The 26,446-nt window shown below is 38.9% G+C and overlaps 1 protein-coding gene across 1 annotated transcript; it reads left to right on the top strand.

Moving 5' to 3' along the window:
- Positions 1-1,076: 1,076 nt before the first annotated feature.
- sfrp1a (secreted frizzled-related protein 1a) lies at positions 1,077-21,990 on the top strand. Its single transcript, XM_042488048.1, has 3 exons — positions 1,077-1,918; positions 7,807-7,887; positions 19,838-21,990. The coding sequence occupies exons 1-3, from the start codon at positions 1,399-1,401 to the stop codon at positions 20,161-20,163; spliced, it is 927 nt and encodes a 308-aa protein (XP_042343982.1). The 5' UTR covers positions 1,077-1,398; the 3' UTR covers positions 20,164-21,990.
- Positions 21,991-26,446: the final 4,456 nt, after the last annotated feature.

Here is a 26,446-nt window from a genome sequence, read left to right on the forward strand (position 1 = left end):
CTGGTAAAAAAGTATATACGAAGCGCAGGACACGCCATGGCGACAAGGGAGACAGATGCTCACCGAAGGCCCAACTTTAACTGATGGCCGACCGTTGGTTTGGTGTGTCAGGGCTTTAAATGTTCTCATTTTTTCCCAAAAAATCCTCTGCTACTTTCCCCTGTTACTTTATGCACATGTAATCTCAGGACTCAATAGCACCCTGACAACATTTTCTGAACATTGCTTTATAAACCCCTTTCCTTTGTTTGCATGTAACATTGTGGGAAGGTTATTTATAAAAGAACATGCTCTGTTACCTCTCAGCATCACTTAAACATCCTCAGACAGTTGCAGTTAAACATTAAATTTTAGCTAGCATTTCCAGGAAATGAAAAATATCCTTAAAGCGTTCTTTGAACATTAGATGCAAATGTTTTCTTTAAAATATTATTGCAACTTGTAGGTAACATAACCCAGTGTTGTGGGATATCGCCTGCAACCAACTCAAAAACTGTATCTATGCATATTTCCTATCATATGTCTATACAGACAACACGTGAAATTTTGTCATATTTTTCTAACTATGCTTTTGTGTTAAAAAAAAAAAAAGGGTAAAACAATACATCAAATGCAGCTGCATAAAAAGGTTAAAAAGAGTCTTTTTAGGGCACAGAGGACATTTCTTACATTAAGCATCGTGCAATATCTTTTTTTTTTTGTGAAACTGATGCTTATTTATGCATCTGGAAACTGGTGTTTTTTCTGTATTTGCTCATATCTATATCACTAATTTAAATGACTTTACTGGAGGGAACTTCTGTCATCAAGGACTCATGTTTTTCCTGCTCCAAAGTTTGAGAACTGAAATGAAAGAAATGCTTCACAATGCACTTTTAATCTGAGTAATTTAAAAGCTACAATCCCAGGTTCGTGCTCCTCCTTTTGCCATTCTATAATTTTCTTTATTATTCGGTATTTCGTTTTGACAAAGGGAGTACAAGCGGGGGAGTAGAAGGAGGGGCAGGGAGGCTGCTGGAGTGTTTTTACACACTGGGTAATTAAGCTTTTTGACTGACAGCAGAGTGCCAAAAGGCGCAGACGCGCTCCGATTGGCCGGATCGCACTTTACAATCTCCTCTTGTTTCCAAGCTCCGCGCAGGCACAGCGCTAAACCTCCCCAAACCCTCGCAGGAGCCAGACGCACCAGAGGAGCGCGACGGGGCTGCAGCCAGAGGAGAGTGCCCGTGGACTTTACCCAAAACCAGAAACTCAACACGTTTTACGCGCGTCGATCAGCAGCGTGCAGCCTTTGTTTTTTTCTCTCCATTTGTTTCTTGTTATCCCTCTGAGTTTTCTTCATGAAGTGAGTGTTGAGACTGAGCCGCGCTGAGTTACATTCATTTTAATCAAGAGAACATGAGGTCTGCTCCTGAATCCTTTTGGAGGATGATCCGGCTGGCGGTAACAGTGGCGCTCATGTCAGCGTGCAGGGCGTCAGAGTACGAGTACACCAGCTGGAAGTCAGACATGTACAACGGCGGGCGCATATACAGCAAGCCCCCCCAGTGCGTGGACATCCCGGAAGACCTGCGGCTCTGCCATAACGTGGGCTACAACCAGATGCTGCTGCCCAACCTGCTGGAGCACGAGACCATGGCGGAGGTGAAGCAGCAGGCCAGCAGCTGGGTGCCACTGGTGCACAAGAACTGCCACCCGGGCACGCAGGTCTTCCTCTGCTCGCTCTTTGCGCCCGTGTGCCTGGAGCGGCCCATCTACCCGTGCCGCTGGCTGTGCGAGGCCGTGCGGGACGGATGCACCCCCATCATGGAGGCGTTCGGCTTCCCCTGGCCGGAGATGCTCACCTGCGACCAGTATCCACAAGACGATGTGTGCATTGCTAACCAGCCAAACGCGACCGAGGCCACCAAACCGACAGGTAAATCGCACGTGACAGGTTTGATGATTCACTCGTGGATTCCTGCATTTTCGTTTATATTGTTACTATAATAGAGACCGAGTGCGCGTGCTGTTCAATTGCAATATTCAATATAGTTGCCCACAGTAAATTCCAGTGGTTAAATTATGATTACCACAATTTAGAGATACTTTGTTACAAGTAAAAGTCCTGCATTCGAAGGTTTATTTAAGTAAAAGTATTAGCATCAAAATATACTTAAAGTACCAAAAGTACTCATTATACTATCAGAAAAAGGGATATCACAGAATTGGATTACACTGATGCACTATAATGTTGCATTTGGTAAAGGTGGACCTCATTTGAATTACTTTATATACTGCAGCTTAACCTTTAACAGTACATCATAGTTTATAAGTTGTGTATGAATAAACTGAATATGCCGAGTAACTAGGGTTATTAAACATAAGGGAATAATCTAAATATGCAAAGTAACTAGTAACCAAACATATTAAATAAATATAAAAAGGAGTAAAAAGTACAATATTTCCCCCTAAGGTGTAGTAGAGTAAATGTAAAAAGTATCAGAAATTGGAAATACTCAAAATTATATTTAAGTATGTGGGTATTTAGTTATATTCCACCACTGGTAATACACAGTGTTGCGGAGGTCACTAAGCAGCTCTACAGGGACATCTGTGGCTTTAGTGCCTGGCTTAAGAGCAACGGCATGACTTTGGTTTGAGATTTTCGGTGCAGGGGCACACACAAATATTCAAGGGCTCTGGGGGGGAATTTAACTTGAATCCCATTTAATGCATTTATACATACATGAAGGAACGGCAGTAACAATCACAAAATCTGGGAAATAAGATAATGCTAAATTCTATCAGAATGGTACTGAATTCGCAAAATATGCTTTTCCACTATGACAGTTTTTTGGAGGATATCAGAGAAAAATCAGCAGCTCATTTCATATTCTCTGTGAGAATTTGATGTCAGGCCAAACAGAGGTATATTAAGCATGATTTTTGTGATTTAAATTTTTTTTTTTTTCAAGTGGATTTTTGTGATTTAAAAAAATATTTTTTTTCAAGTGGATGACAATAGCAGGATTTTAAAAGAGGGGTTGGACATGTTCCTGTCATACCCGGTGTTCGTTTTTTTGTTTGTTTTTTAAAAATTCTTTTTTTAACATATATTAAACCAGATAAGTCGCATTGAGATTAGCTTTAAAATCAGGCTGAGAGACCAGTTCTTTTACTTTTTTATTTTTATGGAAGCTGTAACAAGTGAGGGGAGCCGAGCACATAAAAGCTTTCTCTCCAAGCTTGGCCCTTACACTAAAAACAGACTACAAGATGAACTGTTGAGATGTTAGACTATAGTCAGATCTGTTTCATCAAATTGCAAATGTAAGAAGGGACTTTCCCTAGTAAGGCTTTGTAAATGAACAAATACCAACGATTGAGCCTGGGAAAAATAAAACATTTTGAGCTTATCTTTTCTGTTCAGAAGCCTTCATCTTTGTCTCTTATCCTAGGTTAAAAAAAAGGTGATAGCTTGTGGGCATATTCTTATCATGATGGCAACTAATGACTTTTTTCCCCCCGTATCGATAAATCTGCTGTTTGTCAGAATTTTGTTTACAATCAATTGGTTATTCTTTCTGCCAGTTAAATCCCAGAATATATTGAGAAACAACAAACACATGTAGCCAAAGCCCAGAGTTGTAACTTGAATTAAAAAAAAATACTGCAGTCATGAGCCATCAACACCCCCCATCCCCTCCCAGGAAATTTTGACTATAAGCTGTTGCATTTTAGGTCCCTACACTGAGGTCTAAATGCTGTTTCAAAGTCTTTTTTTCACACTGCCATGAGTTCAAAGTGGCTCAAAAGTAGTCACAAAAGCTACAAAGTTTCAGATTAGATTCACATAGAAGCTGGAAATAGTAAATATTTCAAATTTCTGGCTTGATACATGACTCAAATTATTAATCTATTAAAACTATTAGTGAATGATTTTCCTTGAATTTGCTGCAATGCAGCAAGGATTTTATCATTTAACCAAGCATTAACTACCTAACTCGCTGCAGATTATCACACTACATTCCAATAGAAGATGGAAAATATTTAGCATGTCTTGCATGATAAATGACTCAAATGATTATTTTTTCATTACTGGCAATTAACTTTCCATCAGATGGCTGCAATGCAACCATTTGGGATATCTGAACGTAACCAAACATTAACTACCTAAGAGTAAGTACCTGACTGGGAAAACAAACAGGCACCACTTTGGCACTGCGTTAAAGTCGACACCCGTGCAGTTAAACAGGCTTGAGAATGTTGTTTCAGGGGTGAAGGTGTGTTTGCAGATGCAAATCCCAACACAAACAACCAAGCACAACCTTTTGGGGGGGTTAATCAGCTGTGAAAGCCAGGATTTGATCTAATTTTGATAACGTCAACCACCCACCTCTACCTCCACCTTCACCTCCACCTCCCATACTCCTTAAAAAAAGTTGTATGTGGTTACATCTTTTCATTTTGTAAGCTGCCACACAAACTCTGGCTTCCATGTGAATTGCTTGCCATTGACTTGGAGTAATATATTGGAAAATCTCTTACAGATGGTAGTGATTTATTCCAAGGTGTTTGTTGAGCTGGAGCACAATGCTGGGAGGAAGTCCAGCAACGAAAAGTGAATACCTGCATCTATTAATCCCCATTTTCTACCGCGCCATCACTGACAAATGCATTAGAACAGCCCAAAGATGGAAAGACATAATTTGGAAAACACGCTGTCCAAATAACGTGTATTAAAATCCAGTCTGTAGGCGAGCGAGAGCCAGCGGTTTCTAAACAAAGCTCCCAAGGACAACCTAACCTCCCCCCCCCCAAAAAACCCCCACCACCACTCTTATCATCTATCACTGATGGCTCTTTGGCTGCAGGAGCTGTTGGCATTGTGTGGGTTGGTATGAAACAGAGTCAGACACCTCGTGCAGCATCAGTGCAGGGGGTGGATGGAGTAACATAGTCCAGAAAAATGCTCTTCCAGCACAAACCCAATGGGGCCGAGCTGACAAATACCAGAGACAACCTGAAAAATGCACAAGAAGCCTGGGGAAGATAAAGCTCAGGCTGATTCTAAATACTTTTGGTTTGGAGTTTCGGCTCATATTCTGCTGCTGTGCCAGTGTCCCTGGTGCATGGTCGCCTAGGTGCACACCAGAGAAGGGAAAGTACAACCGCCTCATTCACTTTCACCATAAAATAGAAGGGGATTTCCATCATCACATCATCGACTTACTTATATTTCAATCACAGGCTGTAAATGCACCACTTGAAGACATTTTATGCTGAAGAAGTCGGCCATAAATGGGGGGACTGTGAATCTTCCAGCAATGACACAGAGCTCACTGTATGTAAGGAGTGTGTGTGTGTGTGTGTGTGTAGAGAGAAGGGGTGGGTGCCACTGACTGACATGGAGGTATGGACAGAGTCCCATTTTTTCTGAAAAAGACTTTTCAGGGTTAGTGGGACCACACAGAGCTCTGAGCTCTCCAGACATCACCTGTTATCATTCGTTGTCAGCGCTGGTGATAAATAAAGCCGGCTCTCTGCAGCAGGTCACACAGTCTGGGCTGTTACTCAGAGCAGTGCTTCTCAGCTGCTCCAAACACAAGGGGCCGACCGATGTTGGCTTCTCAGGGCCGATACTGATTATTAGTAGTCAATGAGACTGATATTTGATATTAGTAACTGATATGCATTTGCAATAAAAATGAAAATCTTCATGTCAGTATTTAGTATTTGGAATATAACAAACTCCAACACAAAACTTTGTTTAAAATCCTTTTGCAAATTTTTAATCAAAACTGAGACTTTCAGTATCATGTGCAGCAAGTTGCCTGCAACTTTTTTTATAAAGTCAACTGAAATTTAAGGAAAAAATGAATAAATAAAAATAGTTCCCTAAGGTTTTAAAGAGTTAAAGCTTCTCCCATGCTGACACTTATTTTGCACTATTTCATCAATTAATTTAATTGGCAATCATCCAAATAAATTGCTGATACAGATAATGGGCAAAATGCCAAATGTTGGCCCCGATATTCGACCAGGCCGATAATCTGTCAACCCCTACCAAACACAGATCCAGACTGTTTTCTTAGTTAGTTATTAGTTCAAGGTCCACAATTTAGATAAAATATCACATTTTCAGTTTCAATCCATAAAATGGAAACACGTTGTTTGACACACAAAGACTTAAAACATATTCCAAGAATAATCAGAAACAGCACTTTAAAAAAAAAAGCTCTGTGCCAAAAATTTGCTTGTACTTCAAAGTAAAGTGGGATTTTTATAAACTTTAGTCACTTACGGTCCATTTACAATGGGCAATGGTGACCAAATTTTAGAGCGCGACCCACCGTTTGGGAACCACTGACTTAGAGTTTCAGTTTTCTTTTGTCAGTAAAGAAGTGATATCTGATCTTGAGGTTGATTGAGACAAACAAAAATTACCTTGATTTTCTCAGGCCTTAATGATTGCTAATAGAGGTCAGTTAAGAGTTCTTACAGGCCAATGCTGAATACACTCCGGTGATAATTGATTTAAAGGAGGCTCAAACAGGCAAAGGGACCCCGTGACTCTGCAAACAGTGTCTGTTTTCATAAGCTCTTTACACCTGGGTGTTACTTTCACAAGCTTTCGTCAAACACATGTAATGGACAACTGGCAATGGAGAGAAAACTATTTGCCCCCCCCCCCGGCTCTGCTCAATCGATCCAGACCCTGCGACATTGAAACACAGTCGGTTTGAATTAAATGCTGCAGGACGCAGCGATCACATTGCAGGTCCAAGTTTGTTTGGAAAGTAAACTCAGCTGTTTGGCACGAAGCAATCATTTGTGGTAGTAGAGAGAAAAAAAAGAAAAAATGTGTTGGTAAAATATTTGCAGATATGCCTCTAGACTGAATTACTTTTTGGCAAAAACACATTTTGGCTCTTTGTCTTGGGTTGGCTTTGGGCCAGCTATTATTATCTTTTTTTTTTGAATGTCGGAGCATTCCTTTAAGCCTGGATTGAATATCATTACCATTTACTCCTTCCATATTTCTTTTTTTTTGTGTGTGTGCATTTAAGGTGTATACATTGCTGTTGAGGTTTACGGAAAGATCCATTTCAAAAAGAATGGAGCAGAGAGTGAGGAAGAGTGTTTACTGCAGCTCTTAGTTACAGCTGGCTATAAAAGCTGGAGACATTCCTCGCTGAGGTCAGGTCATCAGAGCGTACGAAGCCCAAGAGACCAGACACTAGATGGGATCTGTGCATTCAGAGAGAAGTTAGGTGTGCGGAAATCTGCACGAAAAAATCTTTTAAAATAGAATTAACCCTGAAAAAAAATCACCACCCTATCTTACGCTAACCTTAACCAGCAAAAAACAATTTAAAATAAAATTAACCCTGAAAAAAAATCTTTTAAAATAGAATTAACCCTGAAAAAAAATACCACCCAATCTTACACTAACCTTAACCAGCAAAAAACAATTTATAATAAAATTAACCCTGAAAAAAAATCTTTTAAAATAGAATTAACCCTGAAAAAAGTCACACCCCCCTACCTAACCCTAACCCTGGGAATGTGAGGGTTAGGGTTAGGGAAGTGTGGTGATTTTTTATTTATTTAGTCAAACTCCCCTTCGTTTCAAATGAGAAATGAGTGTTTTGTTTCCCTCTTGATTCTGTCTTTCTTCTTTTAACCACATCCCAAATGTGTGGCAACGTGAATTATTCCAGTAAAGCCACGTGAATGATTCATTGCTGGTATCATTGCAACTTGCATTTGATATTTTTTCCACCAATTTCCAAACCATATCCCTTTATTTATTTTCCACAGGTTACTCTCCCATCTGCCCTCCATGTGACAATGAAATGAAAACAGACGCCATGCTCGATCACATGTGTGCCAGCGAGTTCGGTAAGTGTCCTCCCCGACACGTACTCTGACAACACGCAACATGCAAACTACGACCCACTCTGAGATGCCTTAACATGTATCACAGCGCTCCATGAAATCGCATCAGCATGATGTTGCATCAATTGTATTCTCCATCCTTGAGCTTTAAAACACTCCATAAATTCTTGAGAAAGTAAGTAAAGCTGCATTTTTTCACCCCGTTTCTGACCATACATGGCCATTTCCACTCCAGTGAAACTTTTTACATACCAGCAGTTTTTATGTAAAGGTTACATGTGAGGTTTTTTGTCTCGGTCAGATGTACCAGGGCTGTCTGGTCTGTTCCAGGATGATGTTCTGTGACTAATGAATTGGGGTCTTTAAAATATTTATGTGGCAGGTCTTCGCAGTAGTAAAGCGGGATGTTTGATCTGCTGTCTTGGAGGACTGGGGGCGTTATGTCTTTCTCAAAGACAAACCACGTGCTTGTTTTTCTTTAAAAACATATTTTACAAATATGTGTTTCACAAAACACCTATTAAATAAATTATGTTTATATATTTTTTTATTTTACTTTAGTTGACCCATATCCTTTGTTGGTTAACCCTTTGAAATCTGAGCAAATCAGTTAAATTTCTTTCAAAAACATGGGGAGAGGGTGATGAACAACCTAAAAAGAAATGGCTTGAAAATTAGCAAAAAAATAGTCAAAACTTACAAGTAAATTACCTGAAGAAAAAAGAAAGAAAGAAAGAAAGAAAGGACACGTAAATGACCCCAAGAAAAAGCTAAAATAGTTCATCTTTTTTCTGTAACATTATTTTAAATATAATTTTAGAATATTATAAGTATAGTTTTCTGGACATTTTTCCTTCATTTTTTTGATAATACACACTAATTTTCAGTTTTTTTGGTTGTTTTTAAGAGTTTATGAGACATTTATGCAAAGTTGTTTAATATGCTTTTTTTCAGTGTTTTTGAGAGAAATAAAATCAATTTTCTCAGATTTCAGATGTTGAAATGCTTGTGAGATGTTAAATGGTTTATGAGCTCAGTGAATGGCATAGAAATGGACAATTCTGACTTTCCAGTCTGATCTGTTCTAATTCTAAAATTCCCAATGCATGAACCCAACAGGCGCCTCTGAAATCCACTTTCCCTCTAAACCCCTAGCCCCCCCCAAAGGTACACCGGGCTTTAAAGCCATATTTTTACTAGCGGCCAAACAGTGTAATTACACTGTCATGTGATGCCCTGCAGCCAAAAAGGACTTTTTTTCCCATAGACTTACATTGAGAAAAGGTGTATCACATTTAAAACTACTCAAACATGTTTGGCCTTTTTTTTTTTGCCATAATCTAATTATTGAAATAGTTGCAAGTAATTTTCTCTCAACCAACAAACCAACCATAAATCAACTACTCATCACAGCTCTAGTTTGAATTGGTTAACACACAAATATGTGTTGTATAGAAAGTAAATGAGTATTAGGGCAGACAGACTTTTCTTGTCACTCTGTCATATATTGCAAGTTTAAAAATCTGTCTTTAAACAGCTTCACATAACAGTCATATTATTAATTTTAAGGGGTTTAATGGCCTCTGGAGTCATGTTCTTAGCTTTCCAGTGGTTGTGTAATTTTTGGAATACTATCTCGGAAATCTAGGGAGAACAATTGCCCGAAGGGAATAGAATTAGACAACATTTCTGGACAAGTGAGGGATTGGTTGGAAATTTTAGAGGCAACTTGTTAAAGTCAGACATTGCATGCCACAGCCGGTTTTACACATTCATTTCATTAGAGCGTCTGCAGCCCAACTAGATCAGAAACCAGACCCACAACAACATCAACAAACCAGGAGAGAGGGTTCATCTTTAGCTGATGGGGGCACTTGAGTCAGTTTTGGAAATTTTGCATGAGTAATCCGGTACGAAAAGTCTTGAGCTCAATTAAAAATACAAACAGCAACTGAATTTGAGTTATGAGGTCTTCCAGGAATGATTTGTGCATGATGGACACAGGATGCAAGATGTCAAGGCTTTCATGTATTAATCTGTGGCTGAAGCAAAAACTTGCGGCAGCTTGAATTCCAGGTTCCACGTTGAGCAAACATAGACTGGATGCACATTAGAAACAGACTTTCCTCCAGGTCTCCGAAAGAAAAGTTTAAAGTTACATTTGTTTAACGAATTGCCTCGCTGTTTATGCTGCGGTGATGGGACTCGCCTCTTTTCAGTCTGTGTCCCGGTTTGCCAAGAGGAGAGTGGCACATTATTGGCTTGTTTCATCTCGGATGAAGACAGATGTTGTTTTGCTTGCTTGTCATAAGCCCCCTAACCAGCTGACATGTGAGGATACACAGACAGATTTAGCACTGGGCTGAGGATGAGACGCTGTGCTGCTTATGCTGCAGATTTGAACCCACAAGCGAGCGGCACTCCTCTGGAATGCAGCAAACGTCGCTGTGATTTCAGCATGGTGCATAAGTTGATTACAGCAGGGTAAACATTTAATGCACAGCCTAACAAGAGATAGCATAACTGCTTATATTACCAGCAAGGCTAAAGATTTGTTTGTTGCTTTTTCCAATAGGCCAATGGAATTCGGTTTTGGTCAGAAGAGAAAGCTGCAACTATAAATACATCTGACAGCAGCTGAGGCCAAATATGACTTAATGTCTTGTCTTAAGGAAAAAGAAAATATGCAGATGGAAAAAATCAGGCTTTTATCGTGATGTGTTTCATCCCACCAAGGAAAGATAAGAGCAGCATTCTGATTTTATCCTGCTATGACTCAACTGAAAGTGGACAGACACAGCCGACATACTTGCAAACCTTGAGACCTCAAAAATTGGGAGGAATTCAAAAAAGATCTGGGGGACCTTAACCCAGAAAACTTTTAGTTTCAAATATTTTGTTTCTTGCATTCTGATGACTTTGAAGAATGAAAATAACACAATTATAGATATTAAAATAGTGTTTTCTGTAATACTTTAAATTTGGTTTAGGTTTCGGTCCATGCCCCTGGTGTAGTGTTATGTAGAAATATCATCAGGAGGCTGTCTTTTGTTGACTTTATTAAAACAACTCAAATGCACATGGACTAAAACCGGAAAATATTCACACACACAGGCCCAGCCCCGCGCCCATCACTTCCTGTGCTGACGTCACTTACGTATCCGTATGCCTTAGAATGCATGAAATACTACCGTTACAGTATACCTGGACACCAGTTAAGTACCAGGCAGGGGAAGGGAGGTCATGCTGTAGGCTTGTCCCTCGCTAGGGACCCTCAAACCCATGGACATACCTCTCCGGCCTTGGACAGTATAGTCCCACACCAGGGATCCACAGCCCCTTCTCATCCCAAGGTTTTGCAGTGATTTTAGCATATGATCCTGATGTCAAAAGCCACTATTCTTGTCTATATATATATATATATAGATATATATACTGCTGGATGGTGTCATCTTAGAACACGATCAAACAGAACTGTTCAAGGTGTTATTATTATATGCAACTGGATGGCACCTGCTGCAGCGGCACGATAAGCAGACGGGCGGCACCAGTTGAGAACATGAACGGGTTTAAGGGTTTTTTCCTTAAGTCTAAATTCTTGCTTGTGTTGTACGTCGCTTTGGATAAAAGCGTCTGCTAAATGAAATTGTAGATTGTAGATTGTAGAACGGACAGAACATGTCACGTCCGCGTGATATGCCACAGAACAGTGTCAGGTTGAAACGCTGCCGGTAATAATGTAAAATAAGGATCAGGTCCAAATAGGGGCCTGTGGACGGATCCAACAAACCTTGGATGGACACAGAGGAGTCCAGCATAGGCTTCCCATCTGAATGTGGTGTTTTTATCTACACATTACCCTAATCTTACCTTACTAGCATGTGCGTTTGTTGACGTCCCGGCATTGGTTGCCATGTGCTTGTATTGTCCAAACATAACCACGTGCAGCATAATTCCACTATGAGCTTTTGTTGACATCACGGTAACAGCATCCCGGAACATCAATAGCAGACGCAGAAGGATACATACAGCGTAATATGTAGATGTGGAAGTCAACTGCAAAGCGGCAATATGTGACAGCTTGGGATAAGAATGTGTTGGGGACCCACAGCTGGCTGTGGTCTCTGGCACACACACCCCTGGGTAAGCAAGAGAAGAGAGAAGGGCAAGTCGGGTCATACCTAATCTTAGAGGCAACCCTCAGACCCAGTCTAGAGGGGTTCTTTCACCCACGCGAAACAGGGCCAGCACCAAAATGGGGTGTAAGCTGTGCCCAACTCATGCGGGCCGGATGGCTTTACCTCTCCGGCTGCAGAGGGTTTGAAAGAGTAGACTTTAAAAAGAGATACAGTCTGTATAGTGCCAGAAACAAATTGTGATAATGAAATAGAAAGAAGAGGTGCAAAATCTGTTGTAATTCAGGGGAAATGTGTAAGAACTATGACCAGGCAGAATTAAAAACTGTGGCGTTGGCAATACAGACAGTAGCATCAGTTTTAGAAGCAGACAAGTCTTGTTTGGACAAGACCACAAAATAGATATGATTAATAGATTTCTTGCTCCATCTCCATTAAAAAAAAGGGATGTGAAACCATGGAGAGGCCTGAGGAATGAATCAGTGATTTCCGCTGAAGTCTTTATTAATCTGTACGGACCAATCATGTGTAAAATATCCTCACCCTGGCAGTGAAGTAGCATTTTATTCCCCTGAAAACCTCACTTACTGGAAGTTGCGAAAAGTCTGTTTTCAGTTAAGGTAAATCTTAAGTGTGAAGTAGTTCTTTGTGATAAAAGAGTTTCTATGGTTTAACACCCTGCACAATTGCTTCCCATCAACTGCACAAGCGCATTTGACTTTTCCGTGCAGTTTGACCCTGATGAAAGCAGAGAATGCCGCAGCGAGACAGCTTTTGACTTAAGGTGGTTGGATGTGAATTCATTCTGGCAGCGGAGAAAAGATTCTTGTAGTCACATGCGTGTTTTCAAGCTAATACATCACAGTTACTATAACAAGATAAAGGTTCTCGGGCCAACAAACAAAATTCTGATGAATCTCCTTCCAACAAACACACACACACATACGCCTATAAACACACACATTATTTGCGGCACTCAGCTGGTAACAGATTTACAGCTCATCCCACTCAACACTTTGTTCCCACTGCACTTTATCTCGGTGCTTAAGGTTTTACGGTACCTCATTGTCCCCAAAAAAGCTCCAGCACCCTTCAATTAAATCTCTCCGCTGCCTCGGACAGCTCACTTTGTTGTTGTTGCCAAATTGCTGCTTCCCTTTGCTGACGCAGTAAACAACAGGGCAGCCCTGCGTCCTGCACTGATCACTTCAGCTTATCCGATCATTTGTGTCTCCATTATTGTGAATGAGGAGCGGTACACGCCCTCCCGCTGGGTTTATGACACCCTGGGAGCTGAAGGACCTGTCTGTGCCTCTGAATCAGGTCAGGGGTCAGGGAAACCCCGCAAACCAAATAAAATGTTTTATCCCTTCTTTACTTGAGATTACTAGAAGGAAAATAATTTTACAGTCAAGTTAACATTACATAAATACCTAAAGATAGTTTGTATTAAATATAAAGGTAACATTTAATAAGTAACTAAATCCAGTTTTTGTAAAATGTTGAGTTAACCTCACGACTACTTAAATCAGTTTCGCTGAAACCTGGCAGCAGGTTTTCTTTTTTAATTGCAAAGCAAGTTGCAGTGTTTTTAATCTTTTTTGTTTGCATTTAAATCTGTGAGAGAAAGTGATTACTGCTTAGCTGCTTGTTTTGTATAATTCATTAAAACCAAAGGCAACCTGAAACTTGAAGAACAAAACATTTTAAATAACCTTAGAAAAAAGCTTAAAAAAGCTTTCACATCATGTTAAACTATTTTATTTGAGACTTTTTATTTTTGACTATTTTTTAATCAAACAAACACACAGTGTTTGTAACAAAGACAGGCAAACATGCCTCTATTCCTTCGTGATTTATGTTACACTGACGTTACCACTTGCCATGCACTTTTAATCTAACTCACCAGGATTCTTTCAGCATGTGCATCACATGTGGATGCAACAACATCCTCTGTCATGCTGATTTGTCTGTTGTCCAGGTGTTTCAGCCATTCTCTTCTCTCTGGTGTGTTTTGTGATAGCAAAGTGTATGTCAGTCGATGGCTTTCGTTTCTGTTCCACCACAACCACAACCACAAAGTTGTGCGTAGTTCTAAACAGTTAATTCCTGATTTCATGCAGAATATATGGGAAAAGCCTGGCATGGTCTCTAACAGTAGTTTTGTTGGTAAATGTGGGACGTTTGGATGCACATTTCTGTATCTTCACAACCAGAAACAAGGAAGTGCAAAGAAAGTTGCAGTGATTGGATACATCTGCAAAGGGGTTTGGTTACATTTGCATTTATTTGCAACATATTTGAGGGGCTGCCTAATGTATTTTTTTTTATATTCTTTTAAATTAGGCATTTGAAACACACTATGTTCTTCAAAATAAGAACTTAAATCAGATTTGTATCATGGCTAAATAATGATACAATGTTATCTTTTTTTGTTTTCCTTTTTCCATGATGATTTCAAGCAAATTGGAGTCAAAATGTAGTTACTGGACTTAACAACTGCTCAGTAATAACACAAAAATATGGAGGCAAAATAATTCAGGTCATGTAGTTAAAAGGAGTAATGCCTCACTGTACAAATGCAAGCAAAAGTTAAATTCAAACTGTTGCCAGAGGGGTCACAAGATTATCACTTGGATAAGGAAGACATGATTGTAAAGAACTGTTTTTTTCAACTATTATTTGTGTTCTGTTTTTTGGGAAATTCTGAATACACTAATCACTTTTTGATTTAGTTTCTCCCAAACTTGTTTACCTATAACCTATGATTAGGAGTCACTAGTACATGTTAATGGCCAATGTTGTAATTTTAGGGTTCACAAGCCAAAATGCATTGGGAAATTTTTTAGCAGATCATCTGTTTGTATGCAGAATAGAGGTTGACAGATTGTCAGCCTGGCTGATTATTGGGGCCAACATCTGGCATTTTGGCGATTATCTGTGTCAGCGTTTTATTTTAATGATCGCCCATAAAATGAATTAATAAATTAAGAAGTGCAAACTAAGTGTCAGCATGGAAGGATTTTTTTCTTTGTAAATCCTCCGGCAGCTATTTTTATTTAAATTTTCACTTGACTTTATAAAAAAAAGTTTCTGGGAACTTGCTGTATATGATGTTGAACACTTCATTGTTGGAGTTTGTTATATTCCAAATTCTAAATATTGACAAGGAGATTTTCATTTTTATCGTAAATACATACCGGTTACAAATACTGGTTATCGCATTAACTTGTAATAATCGTAATCATTATTGGCCCTGAAAAAGCAATATCAGTCGGCCCCTGATTCAGAATCAAAGTCTGCATACAAACAGTATTAGCGGTAGTAGTAGTATTAGCAGTCAGATAAATACAGTGAAGTCATAAAGTATTGTTGGGGAGTGGTGTTTGAAAGATGGAAAATCAAAGTGCTTCAAAATTGCAACCAAGTATAGTACTTGGCTTTATTAATACTGGAGAATTGTTTTTATTAATAATCTTTAGCTGATTTCAGCAGCTTAAGCTAGAATGTGAGAATAGAGATGTTGGCTGGTTCAATCAAAAGCCTTTATTCTCTCAGTACAATAGCTCTGTGTTGGTCCCACCGTGGTGGAGAAACAATGGCAGCTTAGTGGGCTTTACAGTCCATGTTTGATACATCCTGCACAAGGAGAAAAAGAGCATAACGGCGTAGCAGAAACACCATTAAATAGCACCTTTTGGATGGATTTAAATGTTCAAATGAAAATAGTTGTTTGCTCTGTTGCACATTATAATTATGTGTGGCTGCAGTTTGACCAGCTCAGAGCAAAGCACAGCATTGTTAGCCACTAAACAGCTGAGTGATCTGACTTCTTACTGTACGTAGTTACTAAAGAGATTAAACTCTCAAACAACACGAGGTGCAAAGAAAGTTCATGGCGTCAAGGATTATCCAGGATGGAGGATTTATCAAGATGAGGTCCTTTCAGGGGTGGGCCAAACCTTCTCCTCTATGACTCCCTAATTATGAATGCTGCCCATTTTGATTTTACCGAACACTAAGCCGCCTCACAGAGGCCGTTTGAGAGACTAGAGACGGGGGATAAAAGTCTTAATCCCTACCATGTGCACTCTTAATACTGAGAAAAACAGTGCTGCTCTTTTTTTTTTTTGTCTTTAATTAGCAATGGGAGATACAGGAGCAAAGGAAGAGATGAAACGCCTGGAAGTTTCTTAAAGTGCCAATTCAGGTTTCATTTCTGTGAAAAGTGAGTCAAGAGGGATTTGGTGTCAAATACCGTGGAGAAAGTTAGACAGAAGTTACAGTTTTATCAGTCCAAATCTTTGCCGGAGTGTGAAAATGATTCATGCTCAATCAGGCTGTTCCTGCGCTGTAGGTCACAAGACTTTGTCTCTGACATGATCCACTGATTTATCCTGACAGCGGCTCTGTCACATAGATTAGACATAACATGTCCAATCTATGTGACTATGTGAAAGCTTTTTTTTTTTCCTCACATTGCCGTGCCACAAGGTCATCCCTACCACACACACATCGTTATATGTCAGTGGAAACTGAGAGGATGTAATGCATGGAAGCATATGGAGATTTGGACCACCAAGGTTTGACTCATGCTCTGATTCAGAAGGGGAACAGGAGGAAACAGAGAGATTAGAAGGTTAAATAGAGTTTAGTAAAAGATTAGCGGGGCTTTTTCATTGGCACTTTTGGCCACGCAGAGTCAAACCATGTCGTGTTGATTGGCATTCTATTACCAGTTTAAACCAGCCATGTTGTAACCAAGATGGACCATCTCTGGACTTGGATCGAAGTGTGCCCGACCACCTCCAGCCAGGTTGCAGATGATAAGTAACTGGCTACCAACAACTGATGCACAATGATCAAGCAAACAGTGGTAAACAGCGTGCTACTTTTGAATGTCATCAACTTAAGACAAATGTGTCATCAGTTGCAGTTGGTAAATTTTTATAAAAATAACATTTTGTTAAATTTGCTGAATTGGTCACTATTTCCTGACAGTAGCCGGACTTCCATTACAGATTAGCACAAAAATTAAGCAATAAGCTCCTTAGTGGCCACATATGAGGGATTTATGGGAGGTAATAGTCTATGATTTCACAGAGGAACTGTGGATTCAAAAATTTCAGTTGATCTGCTCAACTTTGAAGACGCAATAACACCTTTAGTAGCGCCTGCTGCATCATGCCTGAGGGAGCCAGTTCCTACGGACAAGCGCATAGCCATAGTATCATGTGACCTATAAAAGCAAAAAAGTGTTTAATTGCACTTTCGTGAAATACAGCTTTTTGGCATGGCCTGAAATACCACCTCATCGAAGTGTAAGAGCTTTTTATGATAAACGGGAATTGTTCTGAAATTGACGTGTTTCCATTAGCCGTATTTTATATTTGCAATTTCAGTTTGTGCAATTTGAAGGCTGATGGAAACCCGGCTATTAGAACATGAGACAGATAATGCGTTAAAAAAAAATCAAGTGTTTCCTAAACCTCATTGCAACAAAAACAACCAACGAGAGGCAGTCATGTCAATCACTGCTTGTGAATTGTGGTCAAACTGTGAACCAAACTGTTTAATTGTCTGTCAGCAACAAATCTTGCATACTATTGGAGCCATCAGCCTAACTATCATATATGAGTTCAGATAAGGACCCAAATGCAGAACAAAAAAAGGGAAGACAGGTGTACAAATGAAAAGTGAGCATTAATGTTGGCAAAATGTCCAAAAAACAAGCAGGTAACCAAAACACAAAGTACAAATTAAAAACAAATCAAAAACTAAAGTGGAACAAATTAGGATCATAAGGAAAAACTGAGAGTTCAAGACAGCAGTATACCTAGCGGAGACAAACGGGAGGAAGGAACAAAGGGAGACACAGTTATCGGAGCACAAGTTTCTTGTGTTTTAGTTGAATATATATACACAGGGAGCCAATCACAAGAATGAGACACAGCTTGGGGTGGACACAGGTAAAAGGAGGAAAACACAGGGATTGCACAATGGCAGGGAACACAAGGATGGAGCAAACGAGTAAAACAGAACAGGTGTGTAAAGAAGACTCTGAAGACAGAGAAGGACAAACAAGACTGATTAAAGACAGGTGGGACTAATCAGGGAAGCACTACGACGGGAAAACACACAAAGACAGGAAGTAAAATCAGACATGACACACGAGGAGTGATACCACAAAATAAAACAGGAAAGAAAACATGAATAACATGAAACAAGGAAAACACAAACAGAAAACCCCAAAACAAAGTCCACATTATAATTTAATGCACATTTACTCAAGGGCCTCTCCAGGGTTTTCTGTCAATCACAATTTTTTAAAAACCTTTTCTATTGACTGCTCTGTTTTATACCTTCATAGGGTACCTGATTAAAGGTGCATATTTAAAGCTGTAGTTGGTAACCTTTATGATACAGATTGTGACCTGGCTGCCATGTTGAGAACAGTTGAGTCAAACCCAAGTAAAACCCAGCAGCCGGACCAAACCTTCTCATTTTACAGCTAAACAGTATACTAGAATGTACAGGAAAGAAATCTAGGAACTCCAAAAATGTGAAAAACAAGGAGGAATTTCATCAAAAGGCCTTTATTGTCATTTCTGAAGAATTAAAAAAGCCAACATGTTTTGACACCTTTTAAAGATTAAGCCACTAACTCCACCTTGTTTTTCACGGCATTTTCTAAGCACACTAGAATGTATTTGTAGAACACATCTGAGGTGAGAAATAGACAATGCAGCAACAGAATCTTGATTCATATTTGATCAGCGCTGCCTAGTTTGACAGTTTGACTGCAGTTCACAAGAAATGTTTGACATGATTAAAAACTGCATCCACTGCTCTGATTGGTTGAATTTACCATCTACAACTTTAAAGATACACCATCAAACAGGTAGCCAGTGACTTTACAAAACAGAGCAATAGGTACGGAAAATAGGCTTTGCAAAACTTGTGAATCACAGCAACCAGAGCAGGTCTTTGAGCATATAATAATAAATGTGCATTAAAAAAATTAGGCTGATAGGTCCAATAATATGCAAGATTAGCTTCGGACAGTCAGTTCAATGTGTACACACGCAAACGAACAACTGAACTCATGCTCCTCTCCAGGTGTACACCCTGCCATGATAATAAAAGTTTTAGAGTGGGAATATTATTGTCATTTGTCTTATGCTAACTGTTTATACCCCTTAATCGCCACCTTAGTATTATAAGGATTAATCTGTGTTCTGAGTAGTTTTGCAGTCCAAATAGCAATAATGATATGAACCTTTTTTTTTTTTAAATGATGATTCCAAAAATGCATATAACTTAAAACAACTCACATAATGTTAATAAGTTAATTTTGTTAATAAGATGATGTGAATAACAAAATTTTGACAAAAACTACAAATTAAAGGTGGTGTAATGTCTCAGGGCTTTTCTCAATTGGTTTTCCAGAAAATATCACAATACATATGGATATAAATTTACATGCAACAGGATATAAAACATAAGTTAAAAAATGGAAAGAAAAGACAAGAAGTGAAATAGTCAAGTGGCGGTGAATTGCTCTGCCGAACCAGTATACCCTTACAGAATCACATTATGTCCCCAAGGACATAGTGCTGACTAGCCACTGATACCCTTTATCAGGTTTCGTTTTGCTAGCATAGAGGTTGACACACTGCGCATGACGGCATTTTATACTTACAAAATATTAACTAGCAGTCTTTAGAGGCAACAGTGTGATTAGACCAAACACTTTGTACAAGAACTCACTCACCTCCAAGCATGAGGTAACAGTTTTTCCTCCTTTTTCTCTTCAGCTTTCAAGACCAAGATCAAGGAGGTGAAGCGAGAAAACATGGATCGCAAGGTGATCCTGCAGAAGAGGAAGAAGATGTTGAAAGTGGGTAACCTAAAGAAGAAGGATATCAAGACATTGGTGATGTACTTGAAGAACGGTGCAGACTGCCCCTGCCAGCAGCTGGACAACCTTGGAAACCAGTATCTAATCATGGGCCGCAAGGTGGATAAGCAGTACCTCCTCACAGGCATCCACAAGTGGGACAAGTCCAGCAAAGAGTTCAAAAAGGCCATCAAGAAACTCAAGACCTACAAATGTCCCGCCTTCGAGAACGTCTTCAAATAATACAACCCACACCTCCTCTGGTCGCATTTCATCGTACAAATGAACTTGCACAAGCATTAAAATCCCAAACATTGCTTTCTATTTTCTGTTTATATATCTATATATCTTTGTATATTTACAGATATACTTTGAGATGTCCATCGTTAAGTTTTTAGTTGAATGTGGTGAGCGATGACGCCACAAAAAAGGGTCGGGTTTCCTTTATTTCTTCTTAAGAAAAGGATATTGTAGTAAAAGCCCTTCCTCACTGAAATCATTTCCACTATATGTGTGTAGATACATGTATTTTGTTACACTCTTTGATTCAACCATTTGGGATTTTGCTTAAAGGTACAGTTGAACATTTTGGGAAATATACTTTTGCTTTTTTATTGAGGGCTCAGTGGGAAGATTAAAAACACCTTTGTGTCTGAAGGTTATGGTAAATTTGAAGCTAGAGCCAGCAGGTGGTTAGCTTAGCATTGCAAAAAGACTAGACGCAAGGTTAAACAGCTAGCCTGGCTTTGTTGAGTAATAAAAACCTACAAATAGTTTTTTTTAAAAAAATGTTTTGTTCAGATTAAACAAACTGAATGTTTTATTTAGCAAGCTTTAGAGGTGCTGGTAGATAGCTTGCTGTTTCTTCCTCCTTCAAGACTTTATGCTAACTAGCATGACTAGATGTCCTAAAAAGACTTCCTCTTACATGCAAGCCCCATTTTGGCAAATCTCCATTAACAGATGTCTGCATATGAATTCAGGTAATGAATTATTTTTGAAAAAGGTAATATTAAGCTAAATTGTCATTAGATGATGGCCCATGTATTTCGGCCAATGCATTCCAACTCCACAGGGACTGTTTACCTTCTGCTCAAATGTGATTGGACAATACAACTCAGACCACAAACAGACCATAAATGGACTATAAACTGAAACCAAAACAGTTCTGCTACCAAAATCTTGTTCCGTTGCCCACTAATTTTGCATACATTTACATACATTCAATATAATCTTGAGGTCAATGCTACTCTGGCCATTGAACCACGCCCACCCCCAACTTCCCTGACTTGAATTTTACCCATTCTTAATTGGTCACCCTAATGCTGGTGAAAGCAAACCATCTGCTGGCTCTAGCTTCATGTTTAGGGTAAATCATGAGAGAGATAATGGTCTTCTTATCTAACTCAAAAAGAAAAAAATGTTCTGCTATTCTTACTAATCCCACTTACTGTGAGCATATAATAACAAATCATAAAACCAGTGGTTAGACTACAGGACTGGCAGTTGCAGGTACCTGGTGATTTAAAAGCCACATTGTACAGAGCAGCTCCACATAGAGTTCCTGTTGAATAACTTATTGACAGAAGTATGAGAGAGTGCTGCCGTCAGCTGATTGTTTAGTCAAACTAAAGACTGCACTACCAATCATTTTGATTTTTTCATGTCTTCATTTCATTGTTGCATTTCCTTTTGTTACTTGAAAAATGTTAAGAGAATCATAACCACCAATCTGCATCATAATGAGAAACCATGTAGGCCTGTGTGGCTGATTTTTTCATTTCTTCTTGTGTGTCGTCACTTGACATTTGGCTACATATATTTTTTACCACTTCAGTCTACCTGCAGTGATCAGTAGTCATCGGTTATGGAAAACACCTCGTTGTCATACAGGTTTAAAAAATGCAAAAGTTATCAAAGTGCAAATATTGCTTACTCTTTGTTCTGGTTTGTTTAGCTCAAGTGTCGCTGGTCAATTTTAGCACTATTTTGTTTCAGATTTGAATGTCAGCAGTGCATTGCTGCCTATTACATGTACATACAAATTTTACATAAATATGGAAAACTGAATGGTGTCTATTATATTATTAATTTGCTTTAATGGATTTGTATTGGCATGGCAATGTTGGTTGGTTGGTTGGTTGGTGTTTCACTTCGGTTCAGAGAAATATCTCACCAAAAAAAAAGGATGGATTATATGGTGGCCCATGGGGTCAAAAGACAATTACAATTGACAGGCACAACATTTCAGAAAACACATTTCACATAACACAATGACATTTCACAAAAGACAACAACATTTCAGACAACAAAACAAGATTTCACAAAACATTTCAGAAAACAAAATAACATTCACAAAACCCAACCACATTTCACAACGTTTCACAACACAGAAACAGAAAATCAATATTTCACAAAACGAAACCAGATTTCACGACACATACCTTTTCACAAAATACTACAAGATTTCACAAAACATTGCATGTGACAAATGTCATAACATGTAGTGTTTCTTGAAATTTTGTGAAACATTGTGTTGTGAAGTGTGATTGTGTTTTGTGAAAAAGTATGTTTCAACACTTGATGACACTTGTTAATTAAAAGTTTGTTTTCAGCATTTTAACATGTCAAAAAAGATGGACTTTTTAATGCCATTATATCATGAACACTATCATGCATGATAACATTGTTTTTGTGAACATGTAAGCAAACTGATTTAGCACTTAGCTCAAAGCAATGTTGTCCCCATGTACAGTCTCCAAATGACCAAACAGGCACAGCAGGTAACTGCCCCAGTGCCGTAGAATCTCATGATTCTTAAAGAATTAAGGCTGTGGAGCAAAAACTTAACAGTCATTACACTTTTTGAGCTGATATTAAGATAAGGGCTTTATCTAAATAATGGTTTGTTAGAAACTTGTAAACATTTGCTATATTAACACTTAAAGGATTGTCCATATTTTCACTTTCAGCAAACCATCATTTCACTCTTTGCATGCAAACAGCTGTGCCAAACTAACATTTTCACGCTGTGTGGAAAGATAAAGCTTGCCGCTGCCAGATCTCCACACCGAGGGGTCTCTCACGCATACATGTTTTGTATTCTCCCGCATCTCTCCTATGATGCTTCTTCTGATTCCGGTTTATTGTGGTTTCACGGGCTGTTGGTGCCTCGGTATGTGGTGTGTAAATGCTAATGCTGAGACAGATCTCTAACAGCTCATGCTGATAGTGAACTCCAATGCTTTCTTAAACAAAAGGCAGAACTAATTAACTGTCAAACTTAACAGATTCGTCTTCACAAAGTCTGCGCTGATGGATATGGTTTCCATGCTGATCCGGCATGACTTTCCCATGTCATTTCATTTGATTAATGTACAGTAACCAGCAAATGTGCACCGAACCCAAAAAACTGACAGAGGTGGCTTGTATTTTACCTGCACAAGAAACACAGAGAAACTCGATGATGAATGCTTTAATGTAAATACTTTTACGAGCTGAAATCCATCATGTCAGTGCAACAAGCGTAAACAACAAAACATGAAACCATTCTGTCAATAAAAAGGCTTGTTAAAAACCAGGAAGTATCAAACGGACCAACGTCTCTCCCATCTGGTTCCAGTAATGGCTTTGGTATTGGAAAATATATCTCAGATGTGGACTTTGCTTTCTAATCATTACTTCAGCTGCCTTCAAAAGAGCTCCAGAAAACCAGGGGCCAAGATCCAGCTTTGTCTTATTAAGAGATGATCTTCAAAAAAACATCCTGTTGGATTCGTCGTCTCACCAAAAACCTCAAATTGACAAAGCTGATGAAGAACTGTTTTGATTGTTTCCACGTCAGAGGCTAGGAAAGTATTCAATTATCCCTCCAATATTAATAACACTTGATAACACACTGCTAAGTTGAGGACTGGAAAGTCTGATTAGATAGAGAGCTCTCATGTATACATGCACCAGAACCTACATAAATGTGCTTCTGTTTAAGCAAATACCTTTGCACTGATGAAAACCTACACTTCCTTTATTGTCAACAGCTGGTGAGTAACATAGTTAGAGATGAAGCTCAGATATTTAGTGATGCAAAATGATGTTAATTTAAATGACAATTCTTATGTTCACACCTGTACAATATTACATAATCTAAGGCCCTGCTGTCTTCATGTAGAAATGTATACATTTGCTTGGGGCTCAACACAATACCCACCTTTAAAAAATGATAATTTTGTCCATGTTTGCAACATGAACTCGAAAACCTAATAATATGGCAAGATACTGTGCTGAAATCCCTATATGCTGCCCAGAGGTGGCCAAAAAATTAGTTAACGCAGGTTTAAGTTTAAGATTTCATTACATCAATCCCCATTTTTGCCACAATTTACAGCCAGAATTTTTTAAGTAGTACCCATGCAATGTATTTGTATTCCGTGATTGCATCCTTATAAAGTACTTGTTATTGTTTCTTTCAGAGCCACCAATATTTAAATTGTGAACCCATTCACATGTTCAGAAGAATGTGTGTGCATACTGCGCCAGTCTGCAAGACAAAAGCTGATGCATAACTCAATTAATTTAATGCAGAGAACAATATTTGATCTTAAGTTTAGTGTTGCTATGTCAGATCAACAGGTTCTCACTCCCAACTTCAAATACAGCAGCTTGGTCAGTGGTCGTACACTCAAACTATGCCTGAAAGGTATGCCTTTAGCATCAGTTTTGGACATGTCAGCCTCTGTGCCATTTGTGATATGCTTCGTCTTTTAAATTAAACTTCAGTCTTTACAGAAAATGTAGGTTTCACCAGCAAAAATACTTTAGGGTTTAGGCGATAAAACTACTTAGTTAGGTTTAGAAAAACGATCATAGTTTAGGTTAAAATAGCTAAGTGTAAACATACCTGACATATGGCGGTGCCTATGTTACTTGGTTAAAAAAACAATGCATGTTGACTTTTGGGTTCACATGAGATACAAACACCAGTCTTATGGGTGAAAGTCCAGTGTGTGACACAACCACCACCCCTCCTACTTGGATTTTCTTGCTCTGTCTACTATGTTACTATTGCCATTGACAGAATAACACCAGAGCTAGTTTAAGGCCCAGGGCATCTCATACAGACACTGAAGGATGCCTAGTGCTTCGTTAACAGAAGCTGAGGGCTGCTTACCAGGTTGCTGTATTAAAGCCCCAGCAATGTAGACAGGTTGATCAGACAATGCTGTTGACTGTCCTATTTAGTCTTAGATACGCAAGACTGTCTTCTTCTGTCGCATTTCTGACAGATTACAACTCAAGGCATGTTTGCTGCCCCCAGTGGCCGATGCAGATCATTGCAAACAGAATTCGCAGAACTTGGCCAGACTAAAATCCTAAAGACTACATCTGCAGATATTTTGTATTTTCTTATTTTAACAGTCCCATTACATAATCCACAGGGAAAATAAATCAGAGTCAAAGTCAGACTAATTAATTTTTTTGGTATATCCAAAGATATATATCTTCCATTGTGTCATAGAACTCCATTGTCACCCAGAAACTATTAAAAATATACAAGTGAGTCGCACTGGGTGACATGATCCTTCCATACCATGATCACACACACTGTAGTTTATCTTAAGTCAGTTATCCTCCTGCTGCTTGTAAATACTAAATAGAGTGCCAAATATATATCAGTCCGCAGCTGAAAATAGTTTAAAATAAAATAACTATCTGCTCCTGTTTAAGTAGCAATTGTTAAAATCTACAGTGCCCAGCAGTTTCAGAAATTATGGAACCTTTAAAGAACAGAAATATACTTTGGATCCTTTTAAAAAATATTACATCTTCTGTATGACCCAACGGAGCTTAGTGCCACAAGAAGGGTGGGGAAGTCAGAAAGTACTGATAAAAAGACTAACGTACTTTTGGCCCTTTCATGTAATTTTTTTGTCAATAAGAAAAATGCAGAATAATGCTGGTCTTATTCATTAGTGTTGTAATTTTTAATTTTGGAGCTGTGGGTGTTATTTTGTCTACACTGGTCAGACGGGTTTAACACATTTTCCGTACAATTTTAGAGGTGCGTCCCATAAAAACTTTATTGTCCTAACATTTGAGAAAACTGCTTCCAAAAGACTTTTCTGACCTCTGAGATCACAGTGAATGTAGTCTGTGACTAATAAGCCCATACCTCTTTCTCCCTCCGCGTTTCAAAGACACATCTGGGGCACTTTTGGACACCACTGTCTATTTAAGATGCAACTCCACATCCTCACGTCAACAGGAGGAAACAATAAAGTGTTATTAAGACTTATAGTGCACATATTTGGCAGCAAATAAGCCGTCGTAATATGTCCTCTTTTTTTTAATTCCCTCCCACCAGGTCCAAATGTGCAGTTTTATGGATCTGTGAACCGTGGCTCGTCTTGAGGTTTTAAAAAGTGAGGCACTTCTCTGTTCCTAATCCTTGTATGTGCCTTCAAAGCTGCTGCCATTTCCCCAACAGCTATAAAACCGTCTTTTGTATTTAATGGTATAGCTGCATTCT

This window comes from Plectropomus leopardus, chromosome 6, assembly GCF_008729295.1.
Source record: "Plectropomus leopardus isolate mb chromosome 6, YSFRI_Pleo_2.0, whole genome shotgun sequence".
In the NCBI taxonomy this organism is placed as follows: Eukaryota; Metazoa; Chordata; class Actinopteri; order Perciformes; family Serranidae; genus Plectropomus; species Plectropomus leopardus.